Source organism: Notothenia rossii, assembly GCF_949606895.1.
Source record: "Notothenia rossii genome assembly, chromosome: 8".
NCBI lineage: Eukaryota > Metazoa > Chordata > Actinopteri > Perciformes > Nototheniidae > Notothenia > Notothenia rossii.
In genome coordinates, this window is record NC_136906.1 from 52,885,724 (window position 1) to 52,910,862 (window position 25,139).

At 43.8% G+C, this 25,139-nt stretch overlaps 1 protein-coding gene across 1 annotated transcript in view; it reads left to right on the forward strand.

The window, feature by feature from the left end:
• The first annotated feature begins 5,713 nt into the window (after window positions 1-5,713).
• stxbp6l (syntaxin binding protein 6 (amisyn), like) overlaps window positions 5,714-25,139 on the forward strand; it is a 36,543-nt gene continuing 17,117 nt past the window's right edge. Inside the window, exons 1-5 of the mRNA XM_079646993.1 lie at window positions 5,714-5,886; window positions 7,307-7,474; window positions 8,878-9,008; window positions 9,105-9,399; window positions 9,945-10,043. Coding sequence (XP_079503119.1) covers window positions 7,321-7,474; window positions 8,878-9,008; window positions 9,105-9,399; window positions 9,945-10,043 — 679 coding nt within the window. The 5' untranslated portion in view covers window positions 5,714-5,886; window positions 7,307-7,320. The remainder of the gene's footprint in view (window positions 5,887-7,306; window positions 7,475-8,877; window positions 9,009-9,104; window positions 9,400-9,944; window positions 10,044-25,139) is intronic.

Genomic DNA, 25,139 nt, shown 5'->3' on the forward strand with positions numbered 1-25,139 from the left:
CTAGCCGTCGTAAGCTAGCGCAGCCTGTACGTGCAGCCGCACGCCCCGAATAAACAGCCCCATGTGGTAGAAAACGGGTTGTTCCCTACCCAGCAGGTCGTGCATCGTCTCCATGTAGTCGGAAGGCCTGCTGCCTTCCAGTGCCGAGACGATGTGGGAATGGCGAGCGACGTCCTCAGCCATTCCGTGGTGGGCGCACCGAGCCTCAGTCTGCGTGCCGGTGGCAGCCACGGACATCTCCAGCAATCTCCGGCATAACGGAAAAACAGCGCTTTTCGCCATGTTCGGGTCCGTCCCGGAAACTTCACGAGACGTTATCAGGGTCACCAATGTAGTGCCAAGAGATAGGGAGTCGGAGGCGGTGCAATAGAGGTACAAAGCTTGCTTTAATGAGCAGCAGAAATAGAGATGTTGTGGGGTCGCAGCCCGGGACGACAAGAGAAAGAGAAAAGCAGGAGGACACAGTATATACCCCGGAGGTACCGTAGGCATTAGTGTCCGTGCAGAACAATACCCCCAACCTGTAGTTCCATGACTGAATTATGTGTCAATCAGTGATCACTACAGTGTGAACATTAATTAAGCAACTTTTTTGAAGAACTGAAACCAAGTGGTAATTATTCATTTAAAGGTGGGGTAGGTAATTTTGGAGAAACCAGCTCGAGTGCGCTAGAATTTGAAAGTACACAACCGGGGTCCTTCTCACTTCGGTTTAAAATGGATTCCTTGCGTCCCTCACTTGTGTCGTTTCCCTGTGTCTAGTCCCTCCCACCAGGGAAGCATGGAGAGACACAAGGAAACCACGAGAAGCAGGGAAATTAGTTTTAAGAGCAATGGGATGTCCTTTCCTCCGGAGCATCACATGAAGCGACGTCCGTTTGTGATGACGCTGCACAGCTGATCGTCTGACAGCAGCCAGCTCTGTCCCCGTTATTTCAACACACCGCCGTCCCTGTTAGTACACATTTACTGACATAAACATTTGTATCATCTTTTGTAGACCCAAATAAATAAAATAAAATAAAATAAGAACTCATTCTCAAAAAAGATAAACGTCATTCTTAAAATTTATAAACGAACAATAGTTTGATTAATATTGATTGATGACAAAATAAATAAAATAATTCAGAGAAGAAAAAGAGATATGTTATCTATCAAACCAGTTAGATTAACATTCATTGGATTGCACACTTTGTTTGTTTGTTTGTATATGTAGCAAATTAACATTATAAATAGCACTTAATGACTGACTGAATGGAAATGACAATAAATGAAAATGTAAAACGAAAAAAGCGATCATGAAAATGTTTCCAAAGAATGAATACAATTATTTTTGACCACTTTGTTGTTCAGATATATGACATATTTGTAACTAAATGAAACAAAAAACGGTATAAACTGAGGAGTGACTCCCGTGAGGTTCATGTATTTTCTTCACTCCGCTGGGAAACTGCTCTCATGTCAAGAAGCATCAGATCAGTGTATGCACAGTAAGGGGGCGGGGCGAGTGTCTGAGGATTTCATCGAAGGATGGTCTGGTGGTTCCTCGATTATAGCTCCTCCATTATCGCTCCTTCGGCAAAAATAAGGCCATAGAGAACCGCAGTGACGCGTCCTAAAACCCGGAAGTAAGTTAGCATTTTTAGCACTTCCGGTTCCTTCGTCAAAAAGCAATGCATTTTTTCCATAGGGTTTTGGAAAATAGCTTGAAATAAGGTCTGTGGTTGACACAAATTTAAGAGATAAATCACATTTTGTTCTACGACATCAAATACATCAGCAGTGACCCCACTGGTGATTTTTGAAGAGTTTACGTGTCTGAAAAACGATGGTTGTTACCGAGTGGCTGAATAGGACTACAGAAATTGTCGAGGCCGTTGTACGTCATTACGCCGAACACGTAAACACTCCCGCTAAGTTTGTTTTCCCCTGTGTTCTGCTTGAAAGCAAGTACCTGCCTATCTTTAGTATCTGTATATCTATATCTGACCATTAGAATCTGTATTTTTGAAATTGTCGTTTTTAACACCGTAGTTTTACAAATTATAGAATAATTAATTACCAGTGTTTCCCAATTTTACTCGGCAGTTCGTTTCGTTAGCTAACTGTAGCCAAAGCTAGCGCTACTAGTTAGCTACGCAATGGTTTGTTGCTTTGCTCCGGGTTGTAGCCACAGGTCTTCGCATGAAACGTGCTTGTTCTATCGTTTCCCGGCCAATGTTTTCCAAAGGAGAGTCTGGATGCGTGCCATGAGGTAAGCTGACGTTACATTTTTGTCCATGTCACGGTGAAATGTAAATAATGGGTAGTGACTGTATCGCCGTTATAGAGATGGCGCTGCTGAAAAGACCGCAACACAAGTAAAGATAATGAATAAATCCTATTAAAACCTGTGTGGCTTATATGATAAGTCTAATTAGTACAAGCAGCATAACGTTTCACCATGTAACGAAAGATTGTAGTCAGGGAAATCAGTTTGACATATTGAACTAATAACAAATCACCTCTGGCTGGCAGAGAACTCTCTGCTCCATAGCTTCTCTTGGACGTAAAATCACATGTCCATTTTACATTTATATTCAATTTAATATTCCATCCTTCACATACTTTTGTATATATAATAACTTATATTTTGTTTTTCTTGTTATGCTGCTGCAACACAAACATTTCCCAAATTGGGATCAATACAGTAATATCTTATCTTAATTAATTAAGAAATATAACTATTATAATTAGTGTAGCAGCTGACACCTATTTTCAATATGGATTAATCTACCATTTATTTCTTTAGTTCAATTTTCATCTATAAAAATGTCAAAATAGTGAAAATGTTCACGAGACTTATCAAAGTGCAAGGTTATATCTTTAGATGTTTTGTTTTCGCCTATGTATTGTACTGTATGTCTTAATGCTCTTATATGTGACGGTGTGACTTCCATGAAACTAATATTTTATATCTTCCCAACAGACGAGCTGACAGGAAACCTAACACTCTAACAACCACAACATTGCAAAGGCGAGTAAATGTAAATTAAAAACGATTCACAATTTTTTTTATTTCTTCTTCTTTCTCACAGTGAGGTGAAGCTGACCTTGCACTTGGTGCCAGTAAGGATGTTCCTCACGCAGGCTGAATGTTTCTCCTTCCTTACTGACAAAGAAGCCCTTGATTTGCAATGGTTCACTAATTGTCATTTCCCTGGCTCCGTAGGGACACTTTAACTCCAGCACAGCGGAAGACCCTACCAGACCATCTGGAGATGCCCCCAACACTCCTGACTCATGGACCTGCATCTGGGTTGCAGTGGTGAATGCCCTGACGCCTTCACATTCATTCATAGTCTCCCACTGTACAGACAAAACACCACCAAGGGCCTGTTGTTGCCCTAGCACCCTGGCAATAAGGGAAGCAGTCACACGCTTTGACCTCAGGACAGCTCTAAAGTTGCTGGCAGTCAACCTTCCTTTCCTGAACAAATGCCAGTTTGGGTTGGTTCGCTGACCAGTGGTAGCCACCTGAATTGCCCTCTGTTGCTCTTCAGACAATGTCATGCTTGCCAAAATTGCCTCAGGTCCCTGATGCCCAACAGATTTGATAATTTCAGGAACAGTAAGTGTTTCCAAGCTGTAGTGTTCCTCTTCTGGCAAAGAAATTCCTGAGAACCTGCCCCCGAGTCTGTCCCTCAGCCAGTCACGATCTTCGGAGTTGGGCTCTCTTGTCAGCGGGTTAAATTAGTTATTGGTTGGAGGAAATAGCTCCTCCACTGAATGCGTACGTTTAGCTGCCTTTGGCTTCTTCCACTTCCACTGGGGTGTCAGTGCAGCTGAAATTGTGGATGGCAAAGATGGCTCATGCAGCCGCATGACTGCATTTCCATTCTCCACGTGGGCATTCACATTTAGTGGAGAGAATTCCCTCTTCTCCTGTAGATACCTGTGGTGGGGGGATTGTTTTATTATTTAAAATATATTTACATTTGTAATGCCTTCCCAATCATCCCTTTAATTGTTTATAGCCTACTGTATGTTTATTTCATGGATATTTCTGTGTTTTCTGGTGTGTAATATTTGTAATAAAGATTTCATGTGACACATAAAATGGATTTGTTGATGGGAATTAATGTGAATAAATTAACTATAGGTTAACGGTACTCTTGCTATCACTACTCACCGACACTATAAACCTTGTCCCTCATGCTAGCCCTGACAACAGCGGTAAGCACACCTTCATCTAGGCTGCTCTGTTTTACGTGTCCTAACTTGTAGTGGTTCTCTCCTCTATATACACTCTTCTTGTCATCTTTGTAAAACGATATCAGACTGTTAATTGACATAGCCATGACTTCTAGTTAAATTCAGTGCTGTTAAAATGAAAAGCTTTGTTAAAATATGCAATCGCGCGTAAGTCAGTCAGCTTTATTGTCAAAAATTCTACATGTGTTATACATCCAGAAATATAGAAATATCCTTTCCCACAGTGTGACATGTATACATAAAACAAAACAAAAAGGGCCTAGATAAACGTGGTATACATTAAACAAAACAAAAAGGGCCTAGATAACCGGGGTATACAGTTTAACATGTTAATAATATATTTAAAGTGTTCAAAATGCAGTTTCAGTGCAAGTCAGTTGAAACGATCTTAAGTTGGCGTGACGTTGAAGTCGTGCGACCCTGCTGCTGTACTGGCTTGTAGTTCGTTTATATCATAACGTTAGCATTTTGCTTCTGGCAACTAGATTTATGATTCAAAAATTATAAAAGTACGGTTGACATATGAGATTATCCGGCTGAACAAAACGTGATCCCTCTCTTAAATGTGTGTCAACCACAGACCTTATTTCAAGCTATTTTCCAAAATCCTATGGAGAATTTGCATTGGTTTTTGACGAAGGAATCGGAAGAAGTTTACTTCCGGGTTTAAGGATGCGTCACTGCGGCTCTCTATTGGGACGCTACTCAAGATGGCGCAGACAAATCAACTTCCGGTGAGACAGAGACCGAGGAGCGAGGAAATGAAAAATAAGAGAAGTGAGAAAGGGCCCCGGAAAAAATCTGCCTCTTCCTTCAGACTTCTTTACAGAGCCCCTCCTCCAACACACACGAACGTGCACATGACCAATGAGGGCACGAGATAAGTTTGTGCACAGATGGAAGGCTGACAGGCAGGTAGGCCATCCAGTTATTTTAGCCGGGCCGGCTAAAATGATTGGTCGTGCTTTTTGCAGTATACTAAGGCTTCCACAGATGACATTTTTTTATGGATTTTTTGTCAAAGCATTTAATATATTCATTGCTATCGGGATGTTAAGAGCATTCCATTGAATATAACAAAAAGTATTTCTGAAATAGATTACATAACCCACCTTTAATCAGACATTAAATAATAAAATGCAATTAATACAACAAATAAATAATAATAATACGCAATTTACCTTATTTATTAAATGTTATAGCTGAGCCTGATACTGACATGTTACTTCTTCCTGTGTCTTTCTGAGAGGAAAGAAGTTATTGCAGGTCATATCTCGAGCAGGGGCAATTGTGATTTATTTATGTGATAATTTCAAGATAAAGTCTGAGACAATGAACAATTTGGATCACGAATTGGACTCCCCCCCCCCCCGCCCCTCAGTTTTAGAGACAGCCGCCTTCTGTTCTCTGTCTTCCAGCCTTTAACCACGTGCACGTCAAACTCTTGAAATGGGATGGACTGAGGATGATTTGTGCCTTTACAGCAAGGCACGCCGCTTGGTGTGCTGTGATACGTTCGTGACAGAATCCTGGGAAATATTTCACTAATTGAACAGGCTACTAACTCTTATCTAAACTAACAGGACAGTCTGTTCCAGAGATACAGGAGTCAGAAGAGCCGGACAGCAACAGGTAGGACAAATCTCTCTCCACCTGTAGAACCAAGAATACATAGTATACTGTATATATATGGATGAATTCAAAAGAAGTGGTAAACTAAGAATTGTTTTGGATTTATCGGTTGGTTATTTACCCAACTAATCAATACAATACCCTGAAATGTTGACTTGAATTAATTATTATCTCAACAGATTTCACATAACTGTATTAGTTAAAAGCAATAATATTACAAAGTTCAAGTTAATATTATTGCTTTCAACTAACCTTATACAGTTATGTGAAATATGTTGACATAATACATTTAATTCAAATCAATGTTTCAGTTTTTTCAGTGAGTAGATTGCCACTGATGTTTTTGTGATATGATGAGTAACCATTTATACAGAGAGCTCCTCTGGCTCTTAGGATCCATCATGTGTGGCCTGATGCAGCAAACTACTTAAACAGGAATAAAATGACATCAACAGTCAACTAATTATTTGTTAGACTTATTTTAAACTTTAAAATCCACTATTTGGACCTTTATCTCTCCTCTGCACGGTGGTTGGAGGTCACTGCACACTGCCCCAGAGGATTTATTTTCCTGTTTTCTCTGATCAAAATCACAAAGTCATTCAGCTTACTGTTACAGAAACAGAGTAAGGCTGTAGCAAAATAATTGCTGTTCTTTTTGATTGAGAATAAACTTGTTCTTTTTTCGTCCCTTTACAAAAAGAAACAATAAAAAAATAATTTCAGCACTGGACGAAATGCATTTATTTAATCTATTGTATTGTAAGTGATGTTGTCTACACTGACACATACTTTTTTTCAAACACTATTTTATTATTCTTATTTATACGTACATGCCTCTTGCATGTACGTATGAGTATGAGTACAACATGAGTTAGGTTGATTAGATGACAGAACCATTTCATCCAAAAAATTACATTATTAATAATAATCATAATAGAACAAAGACACAAACAGTGTCAATCGTATCCCTTCAACATTTCAGATAATACATTGAAGAACCAAAAACACACCCATGACATATTTATTGACAAATGTATTATTCATACCATCTCACTCCTTGTTAAAGCTTATTGTCTTCCATTTCATGTTGTGTTCGGTCACGTAAAGATATTAATAGAAAAATAGCTTTTGAAGAATCAAAGTAAACCTTTGTAAAAATAACACACACATTTGTTGTGCTGTATGCTGTTGTATTATAGTCAATATTAGCTTGACATAATGTCCTGTCCTTAAAGAAAAATTAATTACTTCTTTCTTTATTGTAAAGGCTCTGATCAGGAGGTCAGGTTCCTCTGATCGGGCGATTTCTTCTCAGAGCTTTTTCAAAAGAAAACAGCTCTTATTTTGGAGCATCTTGCAGTGTTTTGCTCGTACACACACTCCGTACTGTAGCACAGTCACACCCATCCCTGTGCAGGTCTCAGGACTACAATGAGCGTTCAGTCTGCCATCAACAAAGAGCTCTTCATCCCTCGGGATGAGCGGATGTTGGTTGCGGTGGAGGTGTCGAGGAGGAAGAGGAAGAGGATGTCGTTCCTGCCCACTGGAGCCGGAGGGGACTACAACACGTTCATCTGTGTTTCAGGTTCAATCTGACTCAAGACATTCTTCATTTAATGGAAACTATCTTAACATTCATAGTCTGTGCATTATTGATCACTTCAGTCACCACGTCACCAAGACTGTAACACTGAGGTGCAATAACACAATTCTTATTTATTTATCTATTTATATTTGTGTGTGTTTATTTATTAGGGACAAGGCACATTAATGGACATTACGGAGTCATCCAAGAGGCTAAATTTCTTTTATGTGCAATGCATACTATTTTACAATTTCATATTTGTAATACTACCTGCTTCTTTTTTTGCAATACTTAATACTATCACCAGTCTGTTGTTGTTTTGGAGGTCCTTTTGCTGCCCAAGGCCTTTTAGATCACAACAGAACTCATATTGATAACTTGTATACTACTACTTTTGGATAAAGACAAAGGATCAAGGGACAGGAATTCATATAACATGCCACAAAGGGACCCCACTGTTGAAAACTTTGGGCCATTCTCATGTTCAAAACTCATGGATAGTTTGTTAGCAGTAGGTGATAAAAACAGACCACAAACCATCCTTCATTCGTGTTACCACCTTAGCAACTTTAGTAAGTTTGTGGATTCAACATGCATCCACATTTACACTGTAGTTGTTTCTTATAGCCTTACTTTTGCAAACTTAGCCTGTTTTTGTGAAAGCTAAACACTGTTGTTTTTGGCTCTGAGCAGATTAATTGTTGAGCGGTGCGTCACAGGTCACAGCAGAGCCATTGTTTAGGAGGGTAAAGAGCCGGAAGAGAGCAGGGGTACAACTGTCAGTGGAAATGGAAGATAAAGATGTTTTAAGCAACAAGAGTAACACACAGGATAGGACAGATAAGAGTTCACACAAGGGTAATAATTATAATACAAATAACACTAAAAATGTGAGTAACAATATCAAAGATGGGAATAGGTAAAACAAGAGTTAGTTGTAATTGTTCTCAAGAACGATTATCAAACGGTACAACGGTAGAAATCGAAGCCTTTAGGAGAAGTAGAGAAATTATAGATTACAGAATATTTTGTAATAGTACATATGATTTTTCAATAGTTCTCTGCCAGCACCAACTAGTGCCTGCATTTTGTGATTTTTATATCAGTGGTAAGAACCCTGAACGAGTTGAAGGTCCTAAAAGATTCCAATGTATTGACATTACTGAATTTCTGCAGGCTTATGTGAGGCTTTTAGTATTCTAGGGTTGCTACATTTCTTATGTTCATATATGTTCTGCTGCTTGGATTCAGCATTTATTCCCAATCCAATAATTATAAATGAGTCAAGGTTAAGACGTTATGTAAGGTTATTTTCAGTGTCTTCTGCAGCTAAAATTCAAACTGGTTGTTCATTTAAAACTATTGATATTAAAGCATATTTTGCATATGATCTGTTTACCTAGTGACCAACACAAGGCCACATCAGCTCCTCATTACAAAGGTGAAGCAGTTTGGTGGCTCCTCCACCTTCACAAAGAGGACCCAGTGGACGGTGGAGAAGCTCCGCCAGGTCAACGGCATCAACCCCAACAAGGTCAGCCCTATCCAACATTCTGCTATTAACAGCAGTAGGATATATATGATTAATGTCTCCTAAATGCGTTCTCCGGCCTGTCTCCTGCTCCCCCAGGACTGCCCGGAGTTTGACCTTGTGTTTGACGGGGCTGTGGACCAATGGGTGGCCAGCTCCTCAGCAGAGAAGTGTCTCTTCGTCCAGATCCTGTACCATGCCTGCAAGACCTACTGGGAAGGAAAAGTAGGAAGTCTGGGAAAAGTGGTCCGCCAGAGGAGTCATAGCGCCCCCCTCGAGGTGCCCAGCGTCGCCTCACCTGTCCCTGCACCCAGAACCTTGCAGTCCAGGAGGAAGAGTTACGTTCCTCCCAGACAGACAGAGTTCATCAACTGCCAACCCAAACTCACAGCAGGTAGACTGAAAAATATATAAATGTACACTGATAAAACCTCTGAAAACCTGTATTAGGTTCATTGAACGCAATAATATCAAGTTGAACCAACCTAATATAGATGTGTGAAATCTGGTGACATAATACATTAAATTAAAGTCAACGTTTCATTTTTTTCAGCGTAGAGGTTTGCATTACATGTAGTTCATGCACTGAAAAAACTGAAATGTTGATTTTAATTAAATGTATTATGTCAACAGTTTCACATAACTGTGTTAGGTTGGTTCAGCTTGATTTTATTGCTTTCAACTAACCTAATACAGTTATGTGAAATCTGTTGACATACAACATTCAATTAAAGTCAACATTTCAGTTTTTTCAGTGTATAAATGGACAAATACAAAATAAGTTCTAAACTAACAATTGTTTTTAATGTACCTGTTGGTTATTTACCCAACTAATCAATACAAAAAGTACATTGCCAACGTTGGAGTTTGTCAGTGTAAAGGTTTGCGAGAGATGAAGTTCATGTGACCAGTTGTAATATGTTCACCTTGATCTTGCAGAAGCTTGCACCATGAATCTGGTGATCTTCCGCTGCAAAGTCTTCATGAATCGACTGAAGAACAGGATGGTTGCCAACAAAAGCCGATCACCAGCTCGGGGTAAGGATGTCATTAAATGAGCACTTCATTCACGCATTAACTGATTATACAGCAGAAGTTAAATGTTTATCTCATTGTTGTTTATATATATATATATCAGAAAACCTGTGTTATAAATTGGGGGTTGGAGATTGTACTTTGTTCCCTGTGTCAGTTTAGCCAGATTTAGTGGTTATACGTAACCAATCAGATCACGCTGTCTTGTATTATTTGTGCGACATACAATGCAATTTAACTCAATCGAAGATCAATCAAGTGATCCCTTTGTTTTTTTATTTACCCTCAAGTAATGGATGTATTTGCATGTCAATATTGGTTTAAAAAAAAAAAACTTAAATACAATCTAAATAATGCATCCCAGGGGGGAATAATCATTATTATCTCTCGGAACCAAACTGTTAACTATAACTTTAATATAACTGCTGATTAATTAGGTATTTGGTGATAGCTTTCTTATTGTTGTCATTAACGGATTACCGGATTTACCTAATTTATCTTGTTTACTGTAACGTGGTCCGTGCCTACGCCTTCAGCATTCTATGTTTGAACTGGCTGGAGATTTCACCTTGGGGACAACAAAGCCAAAGTTTAAGTTAAATAGTCAAACAGTTAAAGGTGGGGTAGGTCATTTTGGAGAAACCAGCTGGAGTGCGCTAGAATTAAAAAATACACAGCCGGAAAAAATCTGCCACTTCCTTACAGAGCCCCTCCTCCAACACGCACGAACGTGCACATGACCAATGAGGGCACAGATGTAAGGCTGACAGGCAGGTAGGCCATCCAGTTATTTTAGGAGGGCGGGCTCAGATGATTGGTCTTGCTTTTTACAGTACTACGCCTTCCACAGATGACATTTTTTAATGTATTTTTTGTCAAAGCACTTCAGAGATTCATTGCTATTGGGATGTTAAGAGCATTCCATGGAATATAACAAAAAGTGTATCTCGAGCCGGTTTCTCAAACTTACCTACCCCACCTTTAATAGTGCTTTTCAATTTGGACAGAAAAAAACTTTTACAGATAATTCAGTTCCAGTAAAAAACTTCTTGAACAAAGAATGAAGAAGACGTTTTAATCTGGACGTGCTAACTGTAATATCAAAATTGCTGTGTCAACAACCCCTGTCTGTTTTGAGCCACTTGTGTGTAACACAGACTCATCGTAGAGTCACACACAAACATGAGCGATATGTGAGCCATTACTCAGGTTATGTAGATCAGTTATATTATATTTAAATAGAAGCAATCTTTTCGGTGAAGCGCGTGAGGATGACTGAAAGATACAGCTGTAATTCATTAATGTGCAACAATCACAAACACTTGCAGTTCCAAAGGGATTTAGAGAAAGTGGATCTGAGCACATAAGCATCTCCAAATTATTTAAAAGGCTGCACAGAAGATGAATACTCGAGTAAAGGAACATTGCCAACTATTTTTCTGCACTGAACTGGAATACTGCTTATACCTTTTCTCAGTAACTTTTGAATTTTAGGGAACGTTGTCACTTTTCCTGAGTATTCTGGGATTAAAAATGTCCTGTCACAGATCCTGTTCCCCCCCTACCTTCACTGTATACCAGTATCTGAGCTTGTGTCTCATTGGATCGTTTTCCCTTCTGTCTTTTTGTCCATTGTCCTCACTGTGCTGCACCTCTCTTGTGCAGCAGAAAGCCTCTCTGTGGTGTGGCGGTCAGATGAGAAGAGACTTTGTTTATTTCGGGGGGGTCGATACAATAGCCGGTCTTTAGGAAGCCCGGAGCTTTGAGACTGACAGGGAGCCGGCGCACCATTGAACCCTCTGACAGGGCCAGTGTGATGGGGGGGGGGACGTGCCAGGCTAAAGCAAGGCTCCGAGTCACAGTCCATCAGCACCGAGTGCTTAACCTCAGTCGACCTGTGGCTGTGCTGCTGTTGATAATGATGGTGTGGTGCTCTATTAAGTCTTTAGAGATCAGTTAGGTTTCTTCAACAGGTTGAATGGAGTTTAGTTAAACATATTTTTGTTGCAACATGACTGCAGTGACCATTTTTGGGTCTAAGTTCTAACTGGCGATATTCATGGTCCCCAGGGGATGCATGCAGATGAATTTTCTGACCTTTCCTTCAGACAGCACTTTCAGGACAGAGCTTCTTCTGGAACTAGGAGGGAAATGAAAACATGGCAAGGGCTTTATTTCTATAGATTTCTCACTCGATTGCTAAAAGACATCTTTTCAATACTCCTGAATACATGTTCAGTGATGAAATCTGGGGTCATTGGGTGTTTGGAGTCTGTCAACATCTGACAAAACTTGCCCAGGTGACCCAGCCATGGAGGATCAGAGCATACCTTTTCTCCAGGTGGCCTTCCAATGAACCTCCTGATCCTCTGTTATGTTCTTAGGGGCTCTTTGCCTCTTCTTTCCAGTAATGCGAATACAAGTCTTTGGAGCTTGCCCCAAAAAAACAGCTAACCTCGATTGGCATACACTTTGATCTCTAGTGACCTGCTCTCATGGGCCATGTCAGTCCCTATATCAAATAAAATAAAATCAAACTTTATTTATAAAGCATTTTCAAACACAAAGGTAACTCAAAGTTTCTTCAAAACCCAAACACATAGATCATTTAAAAATAAAAACAATAATTTCTCGTCTTTCCGGTTAATAACCCGAGTAACACATAGTTTTGTGATTAAAAAGAACACTTAATACCAGCTCATATACAGTATATACACATGTACAAAAATTACAATTACAGTAAAATAAGAATACATTTACAATAAAATAAGAATCAATTACAAATCAGTTGAAAGCTAAATGATAAAAGTCTGCCCTCGACTGTTATAATAAAAAGACGCCTCACCTGAGGGTTCTAGAGGGCTCATAGGTTAAAAGCAAAGCCGATAAATTGCTAGGCCCAAGACCATTAGAGGCTTTAAAATGAGGGTTGTCAAGTTAACGTGTCAACGCAATTTTTTTTAATGCCACTAATTATTTTAACGTGCGATTAATGCATGTGTATTTGTCCTCGGCCCACCTCTTTCAGAGCCCAAAGGCTTGACGTTGTTGTTGTTGTTGTTGTTGTTGTTGTTATTAGTTGGATGGTGGGAGATTGTAGGGAGAGATATGGATACAAAAAAGGTGTTTTAAACAGCAAGCCAAGCACACAGCTGATGCTGACAGTCGCTTGCTTGCGGCAGACCACGCTTGAAAGTTTTCCGGGGAGACGCCTGGAAACGGCGTCTACGAGCAGCAAGCTTTCAACAGCGATAGCTAAATGGGTGGCTACAGCTTGCAGGACAATTAACATTGTGGAGTACGAGGGGCTGTGTGAGATAATTCGGATCGCATCCAACGTGTCTACTGCACATCACAGCGCATTCTTTTGACCCACAGTGGGAACTTCAGTCTCATACTTTGACTGTTATGAAGACAGAGGAGCGGCATTTCGCCGACAACTGTAAACAGGCTTGTCTGTTTGAGCAACTGGCTCAGTGCAGAGAAGTAGACAGGGTTGGGAGGGAGAGGGAGGGAGAGAGAGGGGGAGAGAGAGAGAGAGAGAGAGAGAGAGAGAGAGAGAGAGAGAGAGAGAGAGAGAGAGAGAGAGAGAGAGAGAGAGAGAGAGAGAGAGAGAGAGATTCCAGGTTGTTGTGTTGAGAATATTCAGGAGAATATTTGTAATTTTTCCAATGATAATAAAGAAACATTTGTATAAAGCATATTTGTCCACTCATATGTTGATAAGAGTATTACAAACTTGAAAATAGTCCTCTAAGGTTTAGAACAGATACAAAATGTGCAATTCATTTGCGATTAATCGCGATTAACTGGACATCATGCGATTAATCACGATTGAATATTTTATTCGACAGGCACAGTGGCGTTTTTATATGTACAAAAGTGGTGGGGAACAAAAAACTTAGATGTCTATATTAGGGCCGGGACTCGATTAAAAAAATTAATCTAATTAATTACAGGCTTTGTTATTAATTAATCGAAATTAATCGCATTTTTAATCCCATATAAATATTTGACCTGAGAATTTTAGTATACCATTGAATAATGACTTAATACATAAGCTTAAGCAACAAAACATTGTTTATTTTTTTCAAGGTGGTACTCAACCAAGACCAACAGAAAAGTGCAATTTTTGCCCTAAAGTGTAGCAATAGCATATTTAGGAATATAGTACATTTCAGAGATTCAGGTAGCCTAAAGGTAGGTAGACCTTCTGTAAACTATAACACTTAGTTTTTTAAGTAAAACACAATACTTTCAAGTACATTCAGAACATTGGAAACCCTGACTATTAGAAAACATCTCTCTGTTGCTTCAGAGGCCATAACAGACTTTGTTGATTTACCAACAGTTGATTTAAAAAATCTAATCAATTTCAGTCCAACTCTCTCAATAACCTTGGCCAAAACAATAAACAGTTCAACATAAAGTGCCAGTTGCACCAACAATGTAATAAATAGTTCAACATAAAGTATACCATTTAAAATAAAATAAAAAAGTGCCAGTGATTGACCTCAATCCCTCCTATTCTTCCAATATCCTGATGAAAAATAAAATCTCTCTGTTGCATAGGCCACTGTTTGATCAACGCGAATTGGGTGTGGGTCCTTGTACTCCGAGTCGGGCTAACGTCCACGCTAGCTTCCACGCTAGCTGCTATATGTTTTGCATTGAGGTGATACTTGAGGCTTGATGTGCTGCGGTGATATGCGAATTCCTTTTTGCATAATTTGCAAACAACCGTGCTCTTATTGACGCTTCCATCCGTCCGTTTTTTAAAACAAAATGTCCCATCCACGGGGCCAACCAAAGCGGTCTCATCAGCTTCTTCGTTCATGTTTGACTATTGTTCACTGTGGTTTGTTGTTGTCTGAAGTAATGAACGTTAGTTGGTGCTCCAGTATAATCGGTACCCCTGAAACTCATCCAGTGAGAAAGGTTCCGCGCTGCAAAAATAAGTGCGATTAAAATGCGTTAATTTTTGTGTAATTAATTAATCTTAATTAACGCGTTAAAGTCCCGGCCCTAGTCTATACATCTGCAGTGACGTGCAGTGAGGTTCATGGCTGGTGAGGCACTGGCACTGACTCTTCAGGTTTACAAATATTATATTTTGACCTAAATCAAAAATATAATATTATTTTCAAAAGCATTTTTTGTCTGATGCTTCGATTAATTTTAAACAGACAGTTCAACAAAAGGACACCCAAAAAATGTAATTTTATCATTTAAATATTGAATTGTTCTCTCTTAGTAAGATCCCATTTTCAATAAAATTGCAGTCTTACCCAGACCCGGCGGCAGACACGTCTCTGGGCGGGCATTTGATTTATCAGGGAAGGCCCACCCAAGCCCCCAGGAAGTGCGCCGGACTCAGATGAAAATATTTGTGGTGGCCAAACGGCGGTACTACACTTCTGTTTGGTTGCCAGGCCCGGAAACACTTTTTCCCATTGACTTACATGGGGAAAGAGTGGTCTGTAAATCGTTGGATAATTGTTTTTAAACTAACTAAACTACCCAGTATGAACACTTATATAGCCCTTATTAAAAACATTCGTTCCTCAAGTTGTAAAAATGTGCTAATAACGTAATTCTGAGAGTTATTTCCCTCTGCATTATAAACAAGCATCTAACCCACGGGACCGCGCCGCCCGGCACGTTCATGTGATGTGACCATAGACTGTATATATAAATGGACGTACAGATGTAGCGATTCATTTCAGACAGTTTGAAACGCGAGGGCCATGATTGGTACGTGATCTGCCCTCGCTCAAGGGAAAACCTCCAGTTTGACTTGAGACCGCCCCCGTGATAGATAAATGTAATTATAATGAAGCCAGCTGCAATGGATCATTGATCCACCAGGGGGTGCAGTGGGGTTCCACACTGGAGCTCATGTGAAATAAAGTCAGATACAGTACGCTCGATGTATAGCGGAACTTTGTTAAGATCCATATGTCACGGATATCATACTCTGTGCTAAATAAGAGACATGTAATCATTTACAAAACATCACCATGTTGTTATTTAACAAAATAATGTTGTTTAGTCAAAAAAACGAACAGGAGGAAATGCAGCCCGGCTCTCGATTTTTAATCCTAATTTAATCATCATCTTCACCACGATCATTTATGTTTATGTTCGCCGAATTGACATGAAATCACTGACACATATGAATATACTGTATTCAACTTCATTAAAACTTTATTAACGTGCCTAAACTCAGTAATTCACTAAAAATATTTATATTTTAATGGAGCCTCGTCGGCAGATCAGGATCCAAAAGCGTGCCTAAACTCAGTAATTCACTAAAAATATTTATATTTTAATGGAGCCTCGTCCGCAGATCAGGATCCCAAAGCGTGGCGGAGGGATCCTGATCTGCATGACGGGTACTATTTTCCTCATAAGGAACAAGTCGTTGCAAATTATCCCGCTTATTACACGGCCACATTCTCAACAAAGTAACGACATGACTCCCAGTATTAATTGAAATGCTTTTGTGGATTTAGAAAATGTTTTTATTGATTTAAAAAATAGTTGTATGTTGTAGTGCCGAGAGACGGGAGTCGGAGGCGGGGTATCGAAGGTACAAGCTAGACTTTTATTTAACATCAGAACAACATGTAAACAGCTTTCAGCCCGGGAAGATAAGACCGGGGGAAACAGGAAGTCCGGTCAACTCACTAATGTCGGTGCGGAACAATACCCCAACCCATAGTTCCGTGGGTGAATAATGTCAATCACCACACAAGCCCCCCCAGAATTCACCCATAGTCAAAACCCTCGCGCCTGGGAGGAAGTACCGCCCGACCCCGGCGCGTACGGACCACAGGGGCTGAGGAGGGCGGGGCCGCAGGCGAGGGCAGGGGCAGGGGCGCCAACGAGGGCGAGGGCATCCCCACAGGGGGTGGGGGGCGGGACATGGGAGGGCGGCCCCGACGTGGGGGCAGAGCCAACTCCAACGGCCTGGAAACGTCCACGTGAGCAGGCTTAATCCGATCAACAGACACAGTCTCAGGCCTGCCACCAACGTCCACCACCAGGCTCTTGTCCCCGTGACGTATGACCCTGAACGGACCGTCGTAAGGGGGGCGCAGGGGACCGCGGTGAGCGTCGTGGCGAATAAAAACGAAATCCGCCGACCGTAATCCGGGGGACACCCGGAAAGCTGGGTTGCTGTGCTGCGACGTGGGGACGGGCGTGAATGTCCCGGCGGTCTCCAGCAGGGAGGAGCGCTGCCCGGCTGCAGACCAGGGCACAGTGGCGGTGGGAATGAATTCCCCGGGGACCCGTAGCGTCTGGCCATAGACGAGCTCCGCCGACGAGGACTGCAGTTCTTCCTTGGGGGCACACCTGAGGCCGAGCATAACCCACGGGAGCTTATCCACCCAGTTGCCGTCTGTCAATCCGGCACGCAGTGACGCCTTCATGGATCGGTGAAACCGCTCACACAATCCGTTAGCCTGGGGGTGATATGCGGTGGTGCGGTGCAGCTTGACCCCCAAACCCACAGCAACAGCGTTCCACAGCTCCGAGGTGAACTGAGAACCGCGGTCAGAGGAGAGGTCAGACGGGGTCCCGAAGCGCGCCACCCACGTGCCGATGAAAGCGCGGGCGACGTCGGAAGCTGACGTCGAGGTGAGGGGAACGGCCTCGGGCCAGCGGGTCGTCCTGTCCACCATCGTAAACAGGTAGGTGAAACCGTGAGAGGGGGGAAGCGGACCTACGAGGTCGACATTGACATGGTCAAACCTCCTCTCAGGAACCGCAAACAGTTCAAAAGGGGCCCTAGTATGGCGGTGGACTTTAGCCCGTTGACAAGCCACGCATGCGTCGACCCAGGACTTCACGTCCTTCTTAAGCCCCTGCCACACGAACTTCTGCGACACCAACTTCACGGACGGTTTCCTACCGGGGTGGGAAAGATTGTGAACCGCCTCAAAAACGGGTCGGCGCCAGTCCGTAGGGACTAGCGGTCGAGGCTGGCCCGTGGAGATGTCACACCACAGCTTTGCGCCCGAGTCACCGACCGTGATCTCCTCCAGTCGCAATCCCGTGACCGAGGCCTTGAGGGTCTGGACCCCGTGGTCAGAGGCCTGGTCAGCGCCCATGCGGAGGTAATCGAGGCCCAGCTGCACAGCTCCGATGACCGCTCTGGAGAGGCAGTCCGCGACCACGTTAGCCTTGCCAGCGATGTGTCGTATGTCCGTGGTGTACTCGGAGATGTACGAAAGCTGGCGTTGCTGTCGGGCGGACCACGGCTCGGCCACCTTGGACATGCAGAAAGTAAGTGGCTTGTGATCCACGAACGCCGCAAACTCCCGGCCTCCCAGCAGGAAACGGAAGTGGCGAACAGCCAAATAGAGTTCCCTGTAAGGAGTTCCCTGTCGAAAGCGCTGTACTTGCGCTCCCTGGGAGTCAACTGGCGGCTGAAAAAGGCAAGCGGTTGCCAGGCGCCGTCGACCCATTGTTCATGCACCGCGCCCACAGCGTAGTCAGACGCGTCGGTGGTGATAGCGATGGAGGCCCTGTGTGACGGGTGAGCCAACATGGCGGCTTCGCTCAGGGCGGCTTTGGTGGCATCGAAAGCGGCTTCCCTTTCAGCCGTCCAGTCTATGGCCTGGCCGGGGGACTTGTCCTTGAGGGCCTCGTACAGCGGGCGCATGGTGTGGGCCGCCCGGCGGATGAACCGGTGATAAAACGTCACCATCCCGAGGAACTCTCGGAGCGCCCGAGCTGTAGACGGTCGTGGAAAGGCGGACACGGCCTCCACTTTCGATGGGAGGGGGGCGGCTCCATCTTTGCTGATGAGATGCCCGAGGAAGTGGATGGAGGACAACCCGAACTGACACTTTGCCGGGTTGATAATCAGGCCGTGTTGGCTGAGCCTCGCAAAAAGGACACGGAGATGTGCCTGGTGCTCTTCAGAGGAGGAGCTGGCGACAAGGATGTCGTCTAAATAGACGAAAATGAATGGCATGTCTCTGAGCGCCGAATCCATCAGCCGCTGAAAGGACTGAGCTGCGTTCTTAAGTCCAAACGGCATACGCAGGAACTCGAAAAGCCCGAACGGCGTAATCACCGCAGTTTTGGGGACGTCTGAGGGGTGCACCGGAACCTGATGGTAGCCCCGCACCAGATCCACCTTGGAGAAAACCAGCTTGCCCGCCAGGTGTGAAGAGAAGTCCTGGATGTGAGGGACCGGGTAGCGGTCTGGCGTAGTGGCGTCGTTAAGGCGGCGGTAGTCACCACACGGTCGCCAGCCACCGGCTGATTTAGGGACCATGTGGAGCGGCGAAGCCCAAGGGCTGTCCGAGCGGCGGATGATGCCCAGACGCTCCATGCTGTCGAACTCCGACTTGGCGACCGACAGCATGTCAGGGTTGAGCCGCCGGGCCCTAGCATAGACTGGGGGGCCTTCAGTGTCAATGTGGTGCTCTACCCTGTGTTTGGTAGTGGCAGCGGAAAAGGTGGGCTGCGTCAAGTCGGGAAACTCACTGAGAAGGTGCTGGAACTTGTCACCCTGTGAGAGTGAGCTGGAGAGCCCGCTGAATGACGCCTCGCCGCGGGTACATGCGAACGAGGCAAACGTCAGTGCGTCCACCAGGCGGCTGTTCTTGACGTCCACCAGCAGTCCGTGAGCGCACAGGAAGTCTGCGCCAAGGAGGGCGAAGGAGATATCAGCCGTGATGAAATCCCACTTAAATCGCTGACCCTCAAAACACAGGTCCACTGTCTTTGTGCCATAGGTGCGGATAGGGGTGTCGTTAGCGGACGTCAAAGGTGGGCCGTGGCCCCCACCGGCGGCGTCCTCCACCGTAGCCGGCAGGACGCTCCGCTGGGCTCCTGTGTCACAAAGGAGTCTGCGACCAGAGAGGGTGTCCCTGATGAACAGCAGCCGGTTGGATGTGCCCACGCTCGCGGCCACTATCGAGCGCAGGCCTTGGCGTTTCCCGTTTCCTTGTAGGTGCAGGGGGGACGGCACATCCTCGCTTTCGCCCCATAGCGTGCATGGTACTGACACAGGCCAGGGCTGGAGTCGCTGATGTCGGCCCTGGAGCTTCTGCGAGGTGGCATGCCTCTACCAGGGAAGGAGGCGCTGCGTGTCGGGGCCAGCACCTCAGGGGTAAAACGCTGGGTGGCCAGGAAGAACCGGTCAGCTTCTTCGGCTAAAGCGCGTGGCTCAGTAATAGCCGTGTTAGCGAGCGCTGTCTGAACATGCGGCGGCATGTGCCGAAGAAACAGTTCTATGAACAAAAAATTGGGTTCTTCCGTACCTAGCAGGTTGAGCATCATTTCCATGTGGTCAGAAGGCTTGCTGTCTCCCAGGCTATGAATAGCGAGCAGGCGTCGGGCCCGTTCCGACCGAGACAGCTCGAAAGTCTTTAGCAGGAAAGCCTTGAACGCTGCATATTTATCCTGGGCAGGGGGAGATGTAATAAAGCCCACCGTCCGGGTCGCAGTGGAGCTTCCCAGTGCCGAAACGACGTGGAAATAGCGTGATGCGTCATCAGTTACTCCGCGGAGGGCGAACTGAGCCTCCGCCTGTGCGAACCATGCAGCCGCAGATGTATCCCAAAACTCCGGCAGTTTGAAAAAAACGGCGTTATTTGCCATGCTCGGTTCAGTCTCGGATCCTTCTACGAGACTTATGTCGGGGTCACCAATGTAGTGCCGAGAGACGGGAGTCGGAGGCGGGGTATCGAAGGTACAAGCTAGACTTTTATTTAACATCAGAACAACATGTAAACAGCTTTCAGCCCGGGAAGATAAGACCGGGGGAAACAGGAAGTCCGGTCAACTCACTAATGTCCGTGCGGAACAATACCCCAACCCATAGTTCCGTGGGTGAATAATGCATCCGCTAAGAAAAATAGTCCGTTGTTACCGTTTTTTAAACAGTCTGAATGAAACGGCAGCTCTCAGCTGTGTATTTACACAACTAATGGCCCATCAACCACAGCTCTCTCCCCCCTCCCCCCTTGATCTTTCTTCTCCAGCAGCTAAATTAATTGTAGGTTACTCTGAGTGACAAGCTTACAATTAGACACAACACGGTCATTGCAAGTGACCCTCAGTTAGTTGACTTTTATGTTCAACTGCTAAATTCGTTACTGATAAAAAAAAGGGCTTCTACTGTACCTAATTACCTTAACACTAGAACCACCAGAGGTTTTTGTGTAGGCCTACCTAAACCCGTCAAATCCCGCTATTAGAATGCCATTTTTAACAACATAGGGTGCTACATAACACACTTTCAGGAAAAGTCACGGACTGGGAGACTTTAATATTTTATTGAAAAAAAGTTACATTGCACACACACAACACACATCACACAAATTGACCCGATTGGTGGTTTTAGTGTTAAATAAGCTCACTAATTAATGAAACCAGTTCAATACGCATTATTATATTCTTATCATTCTTTATGAGCGCAGAAATAGTCTTAAAATCAGATCTGTTTTTTAAATGAAATCTGACGGCAGGCAGTTAGCTCTGATAACCTATGATAAATGCGCCGCACCTAATCGCTGGCCATTCAGCCACAGACACTGTTCGAAATGGGGGGGAGCTAGGAGGAGCCTGGCTCCCCCGAAGAGGGAGGGAGCTCCCCTGAAGCCTGACTTTGAGATAAATAGGGGGAGCCCAAAACAATCGTGCATATTTGTGTCACACAGATTAGAAATGTTGAGTTTCTGTAAATAACAATTCTTGAAATAAATAATAGTTATTGTTCATTACAGTTTCTGAATATTTGTTTTATATTTGTGAATATGTTTGGGTGTTGCCATCTGTACGTGGCGGCGCTGCATTCTTACTTACGTTGCTATGGTTATGGCGGTGATGCCAGCGCGGTATTTGAAATGTTCATATTGATATTTTTTTAACTCTGGCTTTGTAATAAATAATATGGCAAAACGAAAACAGCCAAGCGTCACAGCTTTTGGATTCAAAAGCAAAGAAGCGAAGGAGTCTAAAAATGACAACGTGAACGGAAAACAACTTTTAGTTGGCCGGCTGTAAGCGGCGTTAGGGTCGAGCTTGACAGCTCCACACCTAGGGAGAGTCCTGCCGATGCGGAGCCTGAAGAGGCTTCAAAAACGGCCACATCCGCCGGCATAGTGACACCGTCTGTATTAGTAGAAGAGTGTTTTTATAGCAATTGATCGCATCCACGCTGCTGCGCCAGTCAACAGAGCGTGCGTGTGACATATTTAGTAGCAGGATGTGCTCTGAAAAATAGGGCTCCCCGAAAGCAAATGGGTAATTCGAAAACTGACAGAACTCCCTCTATACAAATCAAACTGTAGACCAGTGGTCACCAACCTTTTTAAGCCCAAGATCACCGACCTCGGCCTAGGTGAAAGGCGAGATCTACCTATTGCAGAATTGAGTGAAAAAGACGGCCCATACAATGCTTCCAATTTGAGGCCTTTTATATAGGCTAATTGCATCTGAATTACTGTTACAATGAAGGTTCCATAATCAGCTCACGGCATATAGGCAGGGGTAAAGTGCTATTGGGGGGCGGACCTCACCTTCTCAAGGGGGGTCCGGGGGGATGCTCCCCCGGGAAGATTTTTTTTAAAATATTGAAGTTGAAAGCATCAATCTGGTGCACTTTGAGAGCAACATGAAGAGATCTATGGATACCTCTCACAGCACCCATATGAAACAGAACTGTAAACAGATTTTCTTTTTCTTTATGGATATTTTACAAATCACATTAAACTGTATTCTTCTTTTACTGCCATATAGTAGGCTATTTCATACCTGTTTTTCATTTGTATTGAATAACTATTTTGTTTGTATAACTATAATGATCATATGAAGGTGTGCCGCGGAAATAATATTTTGAATAATTTGTGACAAAACTGTTCTAAACACTCAAGAGTCCTTTAGCTCACCTGAGCCCCTCAGTCTGACAGGAGAGGACTCTCCTCCAGCTTGTTGTGGAAACAGCTCCTTATGTCCGTTAGTGCAGCTAGCTAGCCAGATGCTAACATCACGGTCCCCGCTAGCACCGGTCCCTCTCTCTCCCTCACTCCCTCTCTCCCTCACTCCCTCTCTCCCTCTCTATCACACTAAATGCGCTATCGCCACACACACACAGAGCCGAGCTTGAATGACACAAGCACACGTGTATTTCCATGCAACTCTCTGATTGGTCTGGTGTGTTGCCTCTGTTGCGTTCACTGAACACGGGAAATTACAGTCCTGCCGTCATCTCTCGTGTCATGATGTGGTTCACGTAAAGCACGGTTAATGTATTATATTATTGAGGTGTCTCAAATATACGTCAATCAAGTGGCACCTGCTAACGGGGTGGTGGATGATAGGTTTACATCTAAAAACGTATTTTTCAAACATTATTATTTTAATTTAATTTTTCTTTCTTTTGTTACTTTTTTTTTAACGGTCCGCGATCTACCCGCACCACACTCGCGATCGACCGGTCAATCGCGATCGACTGGTTGGCGACCACTGCTGTAGACGGTGTGAAAGCACCTATTGTTTTAAATAATGGTCGGAATGTGACCTGTGAGCCTTCTGAATTACCGTGGGACAGCACATTCTAAACTAAAATGTTCAATCAATAAAGTAACATCTTATCTTATCTTAAAGGCCATGTAATGCATCTAACACAGGTGTTTTTTAACATGTAGTTTAGATATCACCAGAATGAAAATAAATAAAAATGTTTAAAGTTTCGTCATAATTAAATGACATATACGTTAAAAACCGATGTTGGTTCCGAAGTTTGCCGAGTACGCCCCCGATCACTCCCGAACGAGCGGTGACGTCACACGTGGCAAACATTGCCATTTGATCAAATCAGTCCAAATGGCAAGCAACGCGATAACTTCAGACAGCGACAGCGACAGCGATCATTCAAGCTCAGATTCGGTGGGTTATCTGGATTCAGTTACAGAAGTAGTGAACCAGCTAGCCTTTCACTTCAAGGCATCTTGCCTTATAAGTACGAGCCTCCTGCCCAGCAATCGAACAACGAGGCAGAAACTTGTGAAAGAGAAGCGGATTCCGCAGCCGGCGAGACTCGAGTCGGCAATACTGAATGGTAAATTCTGTTTTATTTAATTTGACCTGCACTAAATGTCGATCTTAATTTGTCATCTGTTCCTCACACGTCCGGCAGATATTGTTTTGTTTTTTAATGTTATGTACAATATTCAGGTGTACATGTCAATGCTGTGAAAGCATGCCCACTGCAGATGAATGTGTATGCTGCAGAGAGATCTGGCAGGTGATGGAACAAATAGACAGTTTGCAACCTACTGACCAGATAGCAGAGTCCTGCATCGGGTCAGGTATCCGCGGGTACCCGACGGGTGACCCGCAAAAAAGGTGATTTGCAGGCGGTATTTTTTCAAACGCTTTTTTCCGGGTTCGCTTCTGGGTAAAACAAAGATGATGCGGGTCCGGTTGCGGGTGTTGCATAATAAATATATTTAAACAATAATAATTTAGTTTAATGTTTAAATCCTCAGACCTCTCCTCCGCGGTACCGAGCATAATCATAACCTCTGCAGTGCATCTATCTGCTGCTGAGCGCACCACATTCTGAATCGCTGAGGTGAAGCTCTCTAGCGGAGAATACAGCATTTTCAATAACTCTTCCTCAAGAGCGAAATCCAACGTCTGGGAGGCTTTTGGTGTCATCCTAGATGGAGAAAATAAACAACATCCCAGGCTTTTTGAGCCAAATATGCAACTGCGTGTGTTAATAATTGCACGTTGTCACTGCTTATATGCGGGTTCGGGTCGGGTTGCGGATCATGTGCCGGCGGGTCGGGTCGGGTTGCGGAACTAATTGGCAATATGTGCGGGTAGCGGGGCGGGTTCGGTACTGCACGTCACGGGTGCGGGGCGGGAGCGGGTCTTGAAAATCAGACCCGTGCAGGACTCTGCCAGATAGAAGACACCGACGAGAAACCAAGGTGCATTATTAGCCACCCAGGCTTTAGAGAAGGCTGTCTCAGTGTTTGGACACTGAAAATAGCGTATCTTCAATACAAACAACAACACAGAGCAGTTGATGGCCCACTACACCAGTAAGTAAATATTGATTGA